The sequence below is a fragment of the Tachysurus vachellii genome, chromosome 21 (assembly GCF_030014155.1).
Source record: "Tachysurus vachellii isolate PV-2020 chromosome 21, HZAU_Pvac_v1, whole genome shotgun sequence".
NCBI classification, from domain to species: domain Eukaryota; kingdom Metazoa; phylum Chordata; class Actinopteri; order Siluriformes; family Bagridae; genus Tachysurus; species Tachysurus vachellii.
Genome location: NC_083480.1, coordinates 5,268,557 through 5,285,588, shown reverse-complemented (window position 1 = coordinate 5,285,588; position 17,032 = coordinate 5,268,557). Strand labels below are relative to the sequence as shown.

General features: G+C 40.4%; 1 protein-coding gene across 1 annotated transcript; it reads right to left on the bottom strand.

Annotated features, from left to right (window-relative positions):
- Nucleotides 1-11,669: 11,669 nt before the first annotated feature.
- On the bottom strand, nt 11,670-15,387 carry actb2 (actin, beta 2). The gene is made up of 6 exons (XM_060896958.1): nt 15,265-15,387; nt 13,877-14,006; nt 13,528-13,767; nt 12,778-13,216; nt 12,494-12,675; nt 11,670-12,398 (listed from the first exon to the last, which is right to left on the bottom strand). Exons 2-6 carry the CDS (start codon nt 13,997-13,999, stop codon nt 12,255-12,257), a joined length of 1,128 nt encoding a protein of 375 aa, XP_060752941.1. The 5' UTR covers nt 14,000-14,006; nt 15,265-15,387; the 3' UTR covers nt 11,670-12,254.
- Nucleotides 15,388-17,032: the final 1,645 nt, after the last annotated feature.

The window sequence follows — 17,032 nt, the reverse complement described above, 5'->3', positions numbered from 1 at the left end:
AAGCCTGGAAATAACTGGAAACTGTTTAATCTAACCAACACCGAGACTCCCTCTGATATGAACATATTCCTCTGAGATTAATCCTTCCTCTTTTCTTGCTGTTTCCTCTTTCTATTTTGAATGCAAATTTTAAAAAAAATCCCGTATTATTTGCAGGTGAGGTGAAAATTTGCGTGTATTAGCTGTAAATGATCACTTAAACACTAAGAACAGAGAAGCTACGGGGGAAAACGCAGCTCTGGTTCAGTAATGCGATCCACAGAGCGTGGAAATGACAGCAGTCGAAAAGATGAGTTTGCTCAGGGGGAAGGACATATTTATACTTGTATACTACAGAGTAATACAGCAATCGAAAGGCAAAACTGCTCTCTGCGTTTATAAAAATCTGTTAATCTATTAATCAGAAGGCAAATATGACACCATGATCCTGCACACTATGCTGCACTCTGTATTAACTGGACTAAAGCTGGCTCAGCTGATGCTTTTTGCAAAACATACTTTACTCTGTATCGAGTGTCAATTATGGAAATGCCGAAAGGCCAAAATCAGTAGGACTATATTCGATAATAAAAAGATCAATTTTAGTCTAGAATACAAAACCGATAAGGCGCTGAAATGAGGCGTGAATTTATTTGCAGTTGTGTGTCCTATATTGGATGTGGTGGGGTTTTAAAGGTAGATCTAAATAACTTTGACAGGTTTCATATTGGTGGTAAATGGCAACAGCTTCAGTCACAAAGATTGATTTTCTGGCTGTGGTTTGCAAGACAAACTGACATCTGTACACAAAGACCTGAGTCAGTTTGCTCAGTATGATGTCAGTACTCAGTAGTACAAATTCAGTCTGATGCCAACACTAGTGTGTTGTGTCAGAAAGAACAGATGTAACAGTGCAGGAAAGTCACTACGTAGTTCTGATAACCGATCATCTATTCTGATGGCTGTGGTCTCTTCCAGGATGACTCCGCCCACACCCACAGCACATGTCATAGCCTTAACATTCACCAGATTCACTCAACACAACTTCTGAAGACTTCTGGAAGATTTTGGACTCATCATCATTGAAACTCCTACTAACAGAATCCCTGGTGTTCCAATCCATGGAGGATCGACGCAATGATGCCTTTTCTATATCTTGTTCCCATTATCCTTATGGTAGATTTTCCTTTCATTTGTTCTCTTTCATATATCAAAGTCTAACAATACAGTAATATTATTATTTTTTTTTTTTCTGACCTTTTTTCTCCTTGAGTCACATTAACTTAACGCAACATTCCTCTTTGTTGTCTGCACACCACAATATTTTATAAAGGTTATTATTCTATAACTCATACCACTTGTGTATGGTGTGTTATTTCCAATAACTGAAAATCAGTACATTTGTGAAGTAAATGTTGAAATATTTATTGTATATTTTAGTCTTTGTGCGTATTTTTCTTGCTCTTAAATTGTAATATTAAATTATAAACCGTGAAACTTGTCAGGTGAATACTTTAGTATCAGATTAGATGCAGATAAGTCTATTATTTATTATTAAAAGAGATAAATTGCAATAGTTGTGTGTAGGTGTTTCTGTAATGGCGTCTGTACGTTGGCCGAAAAGTGCAAAACTAAATAACAATGAAGTTAAAATGACATAAAATTAGCTTGGAAGCAATATATCATAGAAATGGCATCTAAAAATATCCCTACCTAATTTGACCACTATTTGGCCAGCAAATGATGTCAGAAACAGACATCTTGCCAGCATTTTTTCAACTGATGTGCCCACTGGGACGTTAAATAATTCAGGAGTCATTTAGCTGGGAAGCTCATTTAGTAAATTGAGGCAGAGGACAATTAAAGCGTGCTCTGTGTAGATACTGGGATTTGCAGACAGCATCCTGTGGTCTGAGTCACACCGAGCTCTCAGAAGAAACACCATCTGACTCACTCTACACCAAAATGGATGATTTCTGTGCATTTCTGCTCCATATATTTTAGACCATTTTGTGTTTCATCATGACTAGTCATTCATGAAATGGCCTCCATGTGGAAATGGGGAGTTTCTGTCACAACACATATTTTAGACTGAGACATGACTTGGCTGTATTCATTGGCCATGCACTGTAGTGCTTGAAACACATAAAGTCATTAGATAGAGATCTTTTTTGGATGTGGACTCTGTTAGCTGTGTGAAAGCATAGTTTTATATTGGATCAAAGTGAGAAGATGGTATGAAATGGAAAGCTTGGAAATCCTGAAACTGTGTTTGAATTGCCCTCACATTCTGTTTCCTTTCTTCCTCCGTATCTTTTATCTTTTTCCCCCTCTCTCTATTCAAGGCCTCTTCGTCTGATATATATTGCTGACAGTGTGTGAGTGGCTGAGCTCTTCTAAGGACCCAAAGGCCTCTGTGGGGCCCAGGGCTCATATCTCTCCTCCTGCCCACCCACCAGTCTCCTGCAGGAGGCAAAATTTATGGTGATGCAAAAAGTCGACACCACCAGATGGATGTCTCTGACCACCGTCTTCCAACTGCAGTGCACACCACAGGACAAAAAGCCTCAGGGAGGGCTGTGTTCAAATCATAACCTCACTTGAGGGAATTGCTGTTACTGTCTGTCATTAAGGCAATTGTGGGCAATGAAGCTTGATGAGTGTGTGTGGAGGAGTTTGCTGGTAGATGGGTGGATGGCAGAGAGCAAAACTGAAGACAAAATGTGTGCAGTGCTTGCCATCTCCTCTCCAGAGGGTCGTTTATGTTGTTGTTCCAATACCCTACCATGCAGATACATTAGTGCCCTACCTCCTCATTTGGGCCATCACAGAGTCTCAGAGCTTTCATTCAGTAAAGAAAAAGACACACACAGGACACACCGGTAATGTTGCAGCTGGGTGAAAAATGCTCAAATGTATCAGAAAGCCAAAATGACCAGTTGTGATATTTTACTCTTCCTCTTTTCCCCAGAGATTACAACATTGGTTTGAAATGGAAGTGCAGATGGATCACACCGTCGATTCATAAAGCATGATTGGAATAAAGCATAACAGATTTGGCTGACGTGGTATGTGTGCATTATTCACCCATCAAAGCACTGCCCTTATCAGCAGACTTCATAATGAAATCTGCAGTCAAGCGCTTCCAATTTATTCCTCAGCATTCTTTTGTAGAAGGGTGTTTATTCAGCTCTACCCAGATACATGCAAAGATGTGTTGACCATGACAGTATGTATGTATGTGAACTCACATTAGCTATTAGCAGCATATGTTCTATCAGCAATTTAGGGTGAAATATTCTACACGCTGAAATGATTTGGGGAATTGGCATCGGGTTCCTCATGGTTTCCTGTTAAGTGACGAGTGCAGTCGACTTTCATTTCAAAGCGTCTGTATGGCAATAGCTGCATACTGAGTGCTTAATGTGGCATGCTGCCCGACCCAGTGCTTCGGCTGAAATGCTGAACATGTAGCCTTGCCTCATGCGCCCTCTTATTTCACTATCAGCAACAATACTAAAACAGCAAGGCCAGCTTGTCATAGTTGACTTATGGAAGAGAACACAAAACCCAAAAGCTCAGCTCTGGCTTACCAAAGGAATAAGTCTGTTGAACATAGTACTAAAGCAGGTGAAATGTCAGCAGGTGATTGCAGTTTTTCTGATCAAGAGCCATTATGCACTTCAAAATGACCGCCTTTAAATCCTGTAGCACACTTTACACAGAGATTGCTAGGAGTACATGGGAGTGAGAGGAGGAAGGCTGGGGAGAAAATGGAGCTTTCTACAGCGATCAGACAGGAGGATGCTGTTTTCCTCTGCTTTCTCATCAACCTGCTCTTAACAAATTACCGTCGGCCCAGTATATGGAATTATCAAGAGGGTCCGCAATGCCGAGGCGAGGTTTTAATACAGGCTCTACACGCATGTTTCTTTGTTGTTGTTGTTGTTTTGGAGAAAAACCATTGACTTCTAGATGGATAATCCACTAAGTCAATGCCAGCAGCACTAATTGTGGACCTGTCGGGGTGCGACCACACCACATACACCAATGATGCCAGGGTATGTTTAGGTGTCATTTTTTTTATTCTGTGGAATAAATAATGGTTTAACAGCAGCAGGGATGATAATCAAAAGGCACCGTGGTTTTCTTAGGAGCTCAACGCAGAGAAACTGCTGGAAGCAAAAGGATGACCTGTACTACTGCATATCAGATTGAAGCTTTTTGAATGAAACAAAGACAAATGTTGATGTTGAGACCTACCCATTTAAAGGGCCCAATTTCTGAAGGAACACTGCATGTGCTCCATGCTTGGATGATCTCCAGTCAGTTTTAATTTGCATCTTGACTGAGAATTGGCCTTGTTTCAGAGAATGGTGGCACAGTACGCTTGAGATACTGTACAACCATCTGTCAAGCGAAAAAGAAGCCGCATACATGCATTTAGAATGAAAAATCCTAAGGCTTTATTATAACTAGCCAACTTGCACAGCAGGGGGTGGATGCTGTGATTTCCGCATTTGAATATTTTTCTCCTGCTTTTTGTTCCCTTTCCTTTTTATTACTCCTCCCTTGAAATTGCAAAAAATTTTGTTTGTTTTTAATGGCTGACAATAAAGAACTGCCTAAAAAAGCACATTTGTGTGCACCATTTGCCGTGCCCCGCTCTAATTATTTAATCTGACAAATGTATCTCAAAAAAAAAAGAACAGAAATTACAATGCATCCGCAACCAAAACACAACTCCTCACTAATGATGCAGCACAAGCTCTTAACCGTTCCCTGTGTGCAGATTAATATGCAGATATAAAGGCATGCTGTAAAGTCCCACACCCAGGAAAGCTGTTGGAAATGATTTTGAATTTTAATGAGAAGTATTGCCCTAACCTGATGTGGGAGAATATTTCAACAGGGCTTGACTGAGCCATAGAATCAATATGCATCTGAAAGCAGGGGCTCAGTTACGACTGTTTGCAGGAACCTGCTCTCTGACTTCCTCCTGTGCAAAACAGCACATGATGGCTCCCTCATCTCGAACAGAGCCAGGTAAGGTAAAGCCTGTTGTGCCGAACAACCTAAAGACCTGCTTCAGTGAAGTGTCTAAACAGATGCCCTCTCCACAGCTTTGCTTGTGTTCTCATTGAGCTCAGCAGGACGTCTACGTCTTGCCATCAGGATGCACCTCTAGTACAGAGACAAGGACAGATACCCCACTACTGTTGTCTTCTCCAGCACTAGGTATCTTGTGGCTACATTTTAGCTTCTATGCTGTTTTGTATAATATACAAAATGTGTGTTAATATACTAGAAATTATGACATGGAGAAAAAACCCTGAAACAGCGTTTCTTTCTTCTGCCAAGCAGGGAAGGGATGGAACCAAATCCTTGATCCCTGCTGCTAGATGACCACTGTGATGTTCAATCAACTCTTTTTACAACAGTGCACTTTTCCACAAAAAGGCCGATCCATCAGTGGAACTATTGATTTTTAATCGTTCTCCATTGTTGTACAGAATATAATGCTACCAACTGCGGTAATAGCAAAGCACTTTAGAGCATGGTGTGAAATTTCACAGTAACTGCCCCTGATTTTCAGGCTTGTCCAGATCAATGCAGGCAACCGAATGAACCGAATGTGGTAGAAGTGGTGACATGTACCGGCCTCTCCAAAGTGCATTGGATTTATTTATTCATTTTTTTTAGTAATCCTGCTTCCAGCTCTGTTTTGCCTCTATCAAAAGTGAATGATGAGTTTAGAGTGTGGAGTGTTGCATCTGGAGAGCAGCAGGCTAACCACAATACCGCTGAAGCTCAGCATCCATTAAGGTAGATGCCCAACTGTGCTGTATCTTCAGGGCTGGAGATTACGATATGCAGAGGCAGCAGGGGTATGCAGATCACTTTTAAAGGCTGGAATCTTTTTTGACAGTTTGACTTAGAAAGTCAAATAAGGCAGTGATCTGTTTCGGAGGCCTCCATCTGCTGCTGCTGAAATGGTGCTTCAGGAAGAAATGTGTTTCCCATTTTAGAGAACCTGCATGCATTTGTAGGCTTAGGTACACACCCACACTCGCTCTCACTCGTCCTCTGCCTTGCCTCCTATCCATTATCTCAGAGGAGCGCCTGTTCAAATCCACAGGTGACACTGATAGCCTGGTGTGGCATGGCGTGGTGTGATGTGATGTGATGTGGTGTGCTGCGCTTGGCTAAGCCCATCTCCTCACAAGCCTAACCTGTGATGTGATAGTTAGCTGCAATGTTTCCTGGCCCAACAAAGAGCCTATTATCTGGCTGATAGCTCCTGTCCTGTCATTTCCTCTGCAAATGTCAAACGTTGAGGGAGTGACAAAAAGGCTGACGGCTGTGCAGGGACCTGAATAGGAACACTGCAAGTAGACACAAAACAGTTTGCTCTGCTTCTCTCTTCTAAAAGTGTTGAACTCAGGGTTCATAACCATACCAGATAAAACGGAAGATATGGGTTTCTTTAATACATAAAAATAAATGTTAGCAGAGGCATTGGTTTCAGAGGAATGAAACGCTTCCCAATTTGATTTTTTTGGAAAATAATCAACATTTACATCGTTCCATATCAGGCCACATCACACGACTGTAACGTCGCGCCTGGACAAGTTTTATAGATTATACAACTTGTTCAGTGCTTGATACATTTTTAAATAAACTCACTGGAAACTCACACATGCTTCACTCTTACCTCCAGGCCAAGCACTAATCCAGCAGGATTGCAAAAACAAGGTCCCTGTTACAACAGATATGTTTGACAGCCACCCCGGTCATCAAAATTTAATCTTTCCACAGCATTCTGTCCAACGAAGCCGAGCTTTTTCGTGACAGTGTGTGCAAACACAGAGCTGAAGAGGCGCAATTACTGATGTGTACATTACTCCGCCTGATATGGATTACCCCAACAAGGCACCGCAGTGGAAATAAAACAGGTCAGTGGGCTGTGATAAGACAATCAACAGAGTCAGTGTCAGAATGAGTGTCAGAAAGTCAAGCAGGTTTCGTAATATTGTAATTGCTGGAACCAAATTCCTTGTGTGTGTCAACACACGGCCAATAAATCTGATTCTGATTCTGATTAAATCATCGCACCAGGGGTTCATCAATACACTGTGTCATTATACAGAGCTCTCCTCTTATGTCCAGGTCAAGCCTTGTCTACAATGTCTACAAGTACACAGAAGGACGTATTGAAGTGTTCTTGCTCTTTGTGTTGTTCTTTTGGCTTCACTGAGCACAAGCTTCGAAACCTCTGGTGTTGTTTGGCAAACACACTAGATAGATACAGTAGATAGATAGATAGATAGATAGATCGATAGATAGATAGATAGATAGATAATCTATCTATCTATCTATCTATCTATCGATCTATCTATCTATCTATCTATCTATATCTAGATAGATAGATAGATAGATAGATCGATAGATAGATAGATAGATAGATAGATAGATAGATAGATAGATAGATAGATAGATACTTACGTACTTACTTTATTGTTCCCAGAAGAAATTCAAGTCATGTCAATGATGCCACCACCAACCACATCCGGAATATCTGGAATATGAAGTCACTGCATCAGGGCAATACACTTACTGACTGGAGCACAAATGGTGTCAGCCATGTTGTGTATTCATATTAGCATAGTGTATTCTCAATCTCACACACACACACACACACACACACACACACACACACAGAGCTCCTTTTTATGGTTGGAAGGGGGTTATGGAGAGATAGTGGGGAGGAAATTGGTTTGTATCTCCAGCTGTTACATGAATAGTGATTTATGTATGAAATAGAAATAATAGAATTCTGCACATACATGGGAAGAAATGTGCAATACATGATTGGTTGTGCGAGTTATAAAGGCAACATAGGTTATTACATATAACTCATATTATAAAAAGCTCCTTTACACGATTGCATTAACATTTATGGCGTTTGGCAGACACCCTTATCCAGAGTGACGTACATTTTTATCTCATTTTATGCAATTGAGAGTTAAGGGCCTTGTTCAGGGGCCCAGTAGTGGCATCTTGGCAGCTCTGGGATTAAAACTCACAACCTTCCGATTTGTAATCCAAAATCTTAACCACTAAACTGCCACTTTTGATTATAAACACACTTTTTAGTGTCACCCAGATGATAATGGATAACTTTTCAATCTGGTTCCTCTCAAGGTTTTTATTCCTTGTGTCAGGGAGCTTCGCCTCACCGACTTCAGCTCTGGCAGGTTCATTAGGAATAAATATATATATAAATTCTAAATTTTTTACTTTTTTTTTATTATTTAAATTATTAATCTGTAAAATTAATTGACAGTGTCTATGGTTGAAAGAGATATACAATAAAAATGAACTGAATTGAGGAATGTAGCATAGAGTATCACAGAGAGAGAACCAAATGTAATAGAATGGTGTTAATGGAAGCTACAACTATTACATATTATATTTGTATATATAACTAACAATATAATAACTAATAACACACTATAACTAATAATATTTATAATAGCAACAACTCTCACTAGCACGTAATGTAACACTGACATGAACATTATTGATGTAACATCATGTGCTGTTGTCTTATTATTCATTGATTCATTGATTCGTTGATTCATTCATTGACTAATTTATTCTTTCATTCATTCAATATCAGTAACCTCGAATATGAATATGAATATAAAACATTCATATTCATATGTCCCATGATTGCAGTCCCTCTGGCTACACTCCAAGAACGTGTGTTTCACAGACAACAGACAAGTAATCCGATAACACGCCAGAATAAACTCTTTTCCTGATGAATAAAAGGAATAAAGCAGCGATGGTTAAGTATTCATGTCCTGCCTGAATTCTGCACGTGTGTTAAGTGCGTACATGACCTAAAGATGGCACTTGTCCAGAACCATAGTTGCTGCTGTTGTGAGAGTGAGGTGAAAAGAACAGGATGAATGAATAAATAACAAGTATAACAACCGACAAAGTATTCCTTTAAAAGCCCTAATTTTGAATCATTTTTTTACTGAATCATTTGTTATTACTCAATGATTTATCCTTTCAGAGTTGTTAAAAATGTGAATTTCTGTATCCAGCTGTTCAGTAAGTTCAGTAAGTGTGTCATAATGTCATAATGATCTGGTTCAGGAAGTCAGGAAGGTCCTTATATAACACCCAGCAAAATGTATTTGATTTCTCTACAGCTTCACTTCAATAGTGCATTAAATCAAATGCTTGATTACTGAAACTGCAAACAGAAGGAAATGAACAGGTGAAATTCTGCTCTGCTGACAGAGCTCCATATTATAAAACTACTGTATATGTTGTTCTATAATCCATATTCTTCACTTCACTTCAAATGCTTCTTACCTGTCAGCTAGCCTCCGAAGTTAAGATATAAATAATAAAGGGTAAATAAATGTAGGAACATGTCAATACCGTCTTATCAGCTTGTCGTCCTGATGCGTGTGCAATTATTTCAGTCCCTCAGGCACTGAAACAAGATGGAAGCAAAAGAAAAAAAACTCAACATGCAACGTCACAGTAGATCTCTCACTTGTAGGCAACTCGTGAGGTTACTAAAGAGCAGATTTTCACAGGGCAATGTAGTGATCCTTTCTATTGGGGTAAGGGTCATGTGGTGCAGTGCAGGAGCAGTCCACAGAGAGTCTCTGGTTGAGCCAGGAATCGTGACGGAGTTACAGTGTGGTGTCAGTAGTCTGTCAAACCCACTCAGAGCTTTCACACACACTCTGGTAAAGCCCTGACGTAGCCCAGCAAAATTGCTCTGAGACCACCAGCACTCATTTAGCCAGAAATCCAGAAGGGCCTCTTCAATTCAATGGATTTAATAGGGCTGTTGCCCCTAAATTTCACTTTTTCACTTTCTCATGTGCTCTCCAGTCAAAATGGGTTTTAAAGTTAGACTCAATACAATGTAAGGTTCCCACAGTGTAAGGTTTCATATTGAAATTGAAACTGTCACAACACTTGATGGCGCTATTGTCTTTCATCTCATAATGATATAGGTCTGTCTTAATCTGTGTGCATTCTGGTAAATCATGCTCTTGTTTCAGATAGTTGCGTGTGTGTGTGTGTGTGTGTATGTTGTATGGATATTTATAAGGATTTTAATATTATAAGGATTTTAAGGATTCATCCAAGTTTCCTCCAGCCTATAAAACATGGCAGGTGAAACTGGCTAGGTGAAATGAAATTGTCCTTAGGTATGAATGTGTGTGTGTGTGTGTGTGTGGTGGCCAGTGATAACGCTAACATATCATCCAGGTTGTATTCCTGTCTTGTGCCCAGGGTTCCTTCAGTAGGTCTGGATCGCATAGTTACTTACTTACTGCAGATGAACCAATATCTTGGCACTGGGTTCATAACATCAACAGTACAGACTTTTGTACCTTTAATGGTAGAAGTGTGGTCCTTATGGTCCAGTTATGTATTTTATCAAATGTACACCACATTCACACTACCATGCAAAAGATAAAACTTTAAAGGTACAAAACATTTGTGTTTGTGTGTGTATGTGTGTATGTGTGTGTGTGTGTGAGAGAGAGAGAGAGAGAGAGAGAGAGACTAAAGTAATAAGCTGTGACATTTTTTACCTTGCATGTATTTCAAAATTGGATTCAAGATAACAAACAGACTAAAGAATACACCTGTTATACTAGGCTTCAATTTAAATGCCATACAGTTTGAAAAACCCATAATCCACCACGCTGGGTTAGAAGCGTGCATCTATGATGACTCTCCATAATTGCTCTCTCCTCTACACAGACACACAAACTCAGCAGGAACAGTCTCTTAATCATATTTCAAGTGCTGTCAGAACACAGCTTGGGGTAAATAACATGCATCTAGGGCACCTGTCTTCACCCCGTCATCTAACCTGCTGGTAACCAAAAGAGCTTCAGCTCACAGAAAGCTGCCTAAAGCAACAGCTCCTTTATATTAGTGTGTTGTTAGCAGAGCTCCAAAATGATATGCACCACATTTTATTCTATTCAGTGCCACTTTCAATGCAGAGGAACATCATTCATTCTCTCCCAGGAGGAAACACTGCTACTCTGCAGCTCGTTGGCTGTTATATAGCTGCAGCTCTCTGAAGGTGGATACCACAGAGCCATCTGCTGTTCAGCCTGAAATATAACAGCAAACTGATCTCCATCCTTCTGATACTTCCTTTACAGCTAATTTGTTAAATTAGTTTATTTGTATATTAATATTAGCCAATGGAGCATCAGCAGAAAAACATTTTCCTTTTCCTGTTTGCTTTCACTCAGGAAAGAGTGGAAAACAATGCAAAGGATTGGTCATGGAAAGAAAATGACTTGTAAAATAAAAGCTTGAAGGTTTGAATAGTCTTAACTGTTAACTACATATTTATTAGGACATGAGTGAGACACCTATTTTCCATGGAAAACCATGTATTGGTTTGTTCTGCTTCACACAAACTACACAAATCACTTTTCCCTTCATTAACCTAGAAGAGATTAATCTATGCCTGTGTTACTCTTCAGAATTAAGAAGCAAATGGTTACACACATTTGCCCCATACCAGTTTGTCTTAATGCTAACTTCAAAATCTGTGACCAAAGGTCACTTATAGCAGATTCTCATTTTTAAAGAGCATGAAAAACTCAAGACAAAAAAAGTGATGTCTTAAATGTGCACTTTATTGGAATTGAATTAGTCAGTGTACAGGTTGGCCCCACCAAGTGTCTGGCACCACCACGCTCCATACAGCTTTTGTTTGCCCAAGGGGAATGAACCTTTATACATTTAAGAATAAAGGTAAAGCTTTGTATTTCCATTTTGTAACACAAAGAAAACAAAAGGACCAAGATTAAGGCTGAAAAGTACAAAAACCCAGACATTGTTTTCTGTTACATAATTTACATACAAGCAATACTACAATGTTAAAGTATGCTCCCGATCATTGGGCAGCCTTCATAGAGGCAAATAAGTTTCTGAACAATGCATTTAACAAACATTTGGAATGACTAAAGGAACCAAAAAAAAAAAAAAAAACAAAAAGAAAGAAAACAATTCTTTGAGTCCTCGGATGCATTGTAGAACTTCGGGGATGCTTATTTGCCAAAAAAACATTGCTGTCACCTTCACCGTTCCAGTTTTTAGATCCTGAGTCAAGCGCCAAAAATAACAAAAGCCATGCCAATGTTGTCGTTTCAGGTATTTCTCTGCGCAGATTGAGTCGGCGTGAAGTGGTAACAGTCTGTTTAGAAGCATTTGCGGTGGACGATGGAGGGCCCAGACTCATCGTACTCCTGCTTGCTGATCCACATCTGCTGGAAGGTGGACAGGGAGGCCAGGATGGAGCCTCCAATCCAGACAGAGTATTTACGCTCAGGTGGGGCAATGATCTACAAAGACAAGATCAACATTAGTCACACAACACATTTACTTTGCCTTTCATTCAGCCACCTGTACCAAGCCACAATCGGTAAACTAAGCTCACCTTAATTTTCATTGTGCTAGGGGCCAGGGATGTGATTTCCTTCTGCATCCTGTCTGCAATGCCAGGGTACATGGTGGTACCACCAGACAGTACAGTGTTGGCATACAGATCCTTACGGATATCCACGTCGCACTTCATGATGGAGTTGAAGGTGGTCTCATGGATGCCGCAGGACTCCATACCTGAGGAACAAGACGGTATTAGACAATGTCCAGAGGAGAATCAATCATGCAACTGTACACGTACACTATAACTAGAATTCAAAATCTGCAATAGGTTCTTACCCAGGAAAGATGGCTGGAAGAGAGCCTCAGGACACCTGAACCTCTCATTGCCAATGGTGATGACCTGTCCGTCAGGCAGCTCATAGCTCTTCTCCAGAGAGGAGGAAGAGGCAGCAGTGCCCATCTCCTGCTCGAAGTCAAGGGCGACGTAGCAGAGCTTCTCCTTGATGTCACGGACAATTTCCCTCTCAGCTGTGGTAGTGAAGCTGTAGCCTCTCTCGGTCAGGATCTTCATGAGGTAGTCAGTCAGGTCACGGCCAGCCAAATCCAGACGGAGGATGGCATGGGGCAGAGCATAACCTTCATAGATGGGCACAGTGTGGGTCACACCATCACCAGAGTCCATCACAATACCAGTGGTACGACCAGAGGCATACAGGGACAGCACAGCCTGGATGGCAACGTACATGGCTGGGGTGTTGAAGGTCTCGAACATGATCTGCAATCAGAAAGTGAAGGTTTAACCCATGACTACTTTAAGGGGTCACTACAGGCCATGCAGTTAGAGAAACACGTAAAATGTAAGGAGAGGCACACGTGTAAACAAAGACTGAACAGTGCAGAAAGACCAGGCAGGGAAAGAAATAACCTGCTGGTTCCAACAGATGAGAAACTCAGGAGTTCAGAAGAGATGAAGCCTGGAGAAAGTGAAGGAATGTATTGGATGAACTTAAGAGGGGGAAAAAAAATAGGTTTAAAGATCAGCCAAAGAACAGAGGCTCTTCACAACTTTAAATACATTAAACTAACCTGGGTCATCTTTTCCCTGTTGGCTTTAGGGTTCAGGGGAGCCTCAGTAAGCAGGACGGGGTGCTCCTCAGGGGCAACACGCAGCTCGTTGTAGAAGGTATGATGCCAGATCTTCTCCATATCATCCCAGTTGGTGACAATACCGTGCTCAATGGGGTACTTCAGGGTCAGGATACCTCTTTTGCTCTGAGCCTCATCACCAACATAGCTGTCCTTCTGTCCCATACCAACCATCACACCCTGTAAAAAGCAAAACCACATTAATTTTAGATTTTTGCAATACACATGAGAATTCACATGACAAACCAAAAAATAAAAAAAAAATAAATAAAAAAAAAAATAAACATACCTGGTGTCTTGGGCGACCAACAATGGATGGGAAGACAGCACGGGGAGCATCATCTCCAGCGAATCCAGCCTTGCACATACCGGATCCGTTGTCAACAACCAGTGCGGCAATTTCATCATCCATGGCTGAACTGAAAGAGGATTTAAAACAAATTAATCGACTACAGCAAACCAGCAGGGCTTCCAGTAAACACGTGATCACACTGCCTCACATCCTATTTCCTGTCAGTCCTGCATTTTATTCTATGACCACTAGAGGGAGCTAAAGCGGAACAATGCGCGCCAGACAAAGGAAGTACCTCCACTTGCTCGCTATTACCATAAAAGGCAATGGTTTGAGCCGCTTTGCGACTGCCGGAGGTATGGCGTTCAGCCAGAGGAAGAAAGGTTCAATAAAAAGGAACGGACTACGAAGTTCATGTCCATGACCACTCCCTGAATAAAGTCACATCACATCCTCACTGCCACTTTTAACGAATCTGTTAAAGTTCTGAATCTAGTTCTGTTCTGCCGCTTTAACGAATCTGTTCTCTGTACTGCGTCACGATTCTGCAGCCAGTCGTGCCGTTGGGGTTTAACCGCCTTTCAAATAGACGGTTAAATTGCAAACATGCCTTTTAAAATAAAAAAGGCAAATAAAAATAAGCTGTACTTATTGAGGCTCGCGCGTGACCCAAGCCGTTATGTGCAAACAGACGGTTAGAAACCGGGCCACACCTTGAAATCAGCCAACCGTCGGCTTTGTGAAATGAATGTTCAACCAGACAAGGTATTACCTTCAACACCGGTACGGCTGAAGCAAAGGTCTAAAGAAAATCAAGTCTATGCCCAATTGAGGCACCAACCGCCTTCGTTACTGCGGTGACGTTTGTGCTTTAACGTGTGAAGGACGACCGGCTGTGTCGCCTAGTGAAGGAAGCTAGCATGCTAGTTAGCTAAAGGGTAACGTTAACCAACTAGGTCACACCCTACTGCGGAGAAGACATGAACTTCCCGAGCCGGGAAGACGATAAAAGTATATAAAAATGACAAACTAGACATAAATCAGACGAAGACAAATATTTAATAAGGAATAATGATTTTTGGACAAGTTTAACAAGCACGCGCACACACACAACTGTTTAATAGCTCGTACCTAAATTAGGTGGTAGAAAAATTACTAATCTTATAAAAACGCATCGTAGAGTTTACTACTGCAGTGATATTACAGGAATATTTAATATTATAAATCTCTTAACTTCTAATATTTTAGGATTTTACATTAAGAAAATGGAAAATTTCATTTTTAAAAAAACAAAAAATAAAAATAAAAAAAAAATGCATGGATCATTAAGAAATTAATGCTACTAGTGGTAATTAATAGCAATAGTACAAAAAGAATAACCTTACCTTGAGGTTTGGGGTTTGTCGGCTTAAGAAAAAATAGTTTGGGCAGATGATATTCCGCACTAGCTGCGTGTGGAGGAGCTCAAAGTGAAGTGGGAGTGCTGGGCGCGCGTTTTTATATCGCTGCACATGCCCGGCTCTAGCCATAAAAGGTAAACTTTCGGATCTCGGCAATCTGATTGGTCCAGCGTCACACACCCGGCCGGCTGTCGCGTGCACATTGCTACACTGGCTTCTTGCAACTTGAGAGTGAAAAGAAGGGGAAGCTAGGTTTGTAGAGGAAAAGAGGCCTGGTTAACCCACAATGAAAACTGTACAGATTTTTCTTTTGTGAAATATATGTGTTTTAACACATTCTTTGCATTTTTTTGTTGATTGTATACAAACAGCACGGTTTCTTGTGTCTTTTTTCATTCACACAAACCAACTAAGCTTTAGCAATGGATAACAGAATACAGGCTAAAGGGTTACCTCATGTGTTTACATTCAAACTAAAGCAGTGGATTAACAAGCTATTTATCCTTGCTATAGAATATTAATTCAGCTTGTGCAACAAGGTCGTGTGATTACAATAAATCAGAGATACAAATGCTACTCTATAGTGCCACTTGCTAATCAGGATGGCTGGATGAATAGCCTAGTTGCTACAGAGAGAAGCTGTGTATTGTCTTTGGCCTCTGCATTGGAACCTTGAGTGAGACCTTCAAATGCTTACAAATGATAAAACTAATGACTTGTCTTTGAATTCAGTAACCTTGCACAATAAATCTTGCTACATGACTCACTGTTGTGTGACAACAGGTGAGTTAATATGGAGTGCAAAGGCATGGCATTCATTTTATGGCTTTATATTGGCCCATCCTTTTTAGCCTGAAACTGCTGACATCCCAGGCTTGATTGCTTTAATATCCTCTGGTTAGATGTTGCAAACATGTTGAGGTTGGGCTTCTCTTATCATTTGCATCTTGATCGTCTTTTCAAGTCGTCATATTTTAAGGGAACAAAGTCCTCACGTACCTTACACATTGTAGACAAAAAAACAATGCATCAATATATTAATTCTATCTAGATGCCTACTAGGCTTCCTATCCACCAAATTCTGACATGCATGTGACTTTTAATATGTAATCAACGCGTAATGTTTTTGTACACGAGGCCAGACATTTGTAAATGGTGGGAAACTGGGGCGTCAGGCGATGTACATGGACATCATTTGAGACTGAGGCTTGAACAAGTTAGTCCTTTAGGATGTACATGTACATGCGCTGAAAAAACTTTGGCAGACCTCCCCCACAAAGAATCCTACAAGTCCATCCCCCTTTCACACGAAGTAGCGTAAAAGTCATGATTTACTATTACATAATCATTATTTTTATTCATTGTAGTGGTTTTTAACAGCGTGATGGAATGTTTACATTTCAGATTTTACATTTCTTTGAGTTTCAAACTGATTTTTCCACGCAAATATGTCTGGGGTTGTGTTTCAGCAGACATGCAGCTCCATTGAGGACCACCACCCTTTTCAGCTGATCACTAGTGAGCTATTTCCCATTTCCTATAAAAATTGTGATTTTTTTGTTTCAAAGGAAAGATTGAATATCCAGCTGTTTTTAGAATTACAAGCTTGTGTTAATGTTGATATTCTTGAATATGCTCTATTGTGTATATATGCAGTATTTCTTTGGAGGCATTTATGTGTAAATATCAGTTGGTATTGCCTGTGTCTGTGCACATCAGAGGCCGTAGTCCACAAAACTATAAAGAGTCCTGT

Coding starts and splice junctions, on each gene's coding strand:
- actb2 (XM_060896958.1), bottom strand. CDS start 13,999: ATGGATGATGAAATTGCCGCACTGGTTGTTGACAACGGATCCGGTATG. Junction 13,768..13,876: donor TTGGTCGCCCAAGACACCAG/GTATGTTTATTT, acceptor TGCTTTTTACAG/GGTGTGATGGTTGGTATGGG. Junction 12,399..12,493: donor CTAGCACAATGAAAATTAAG/GTGAGCTTAGTT, acceptor TTGTCTTTGTAG/ATCATTGCCCCACCTGAGCG.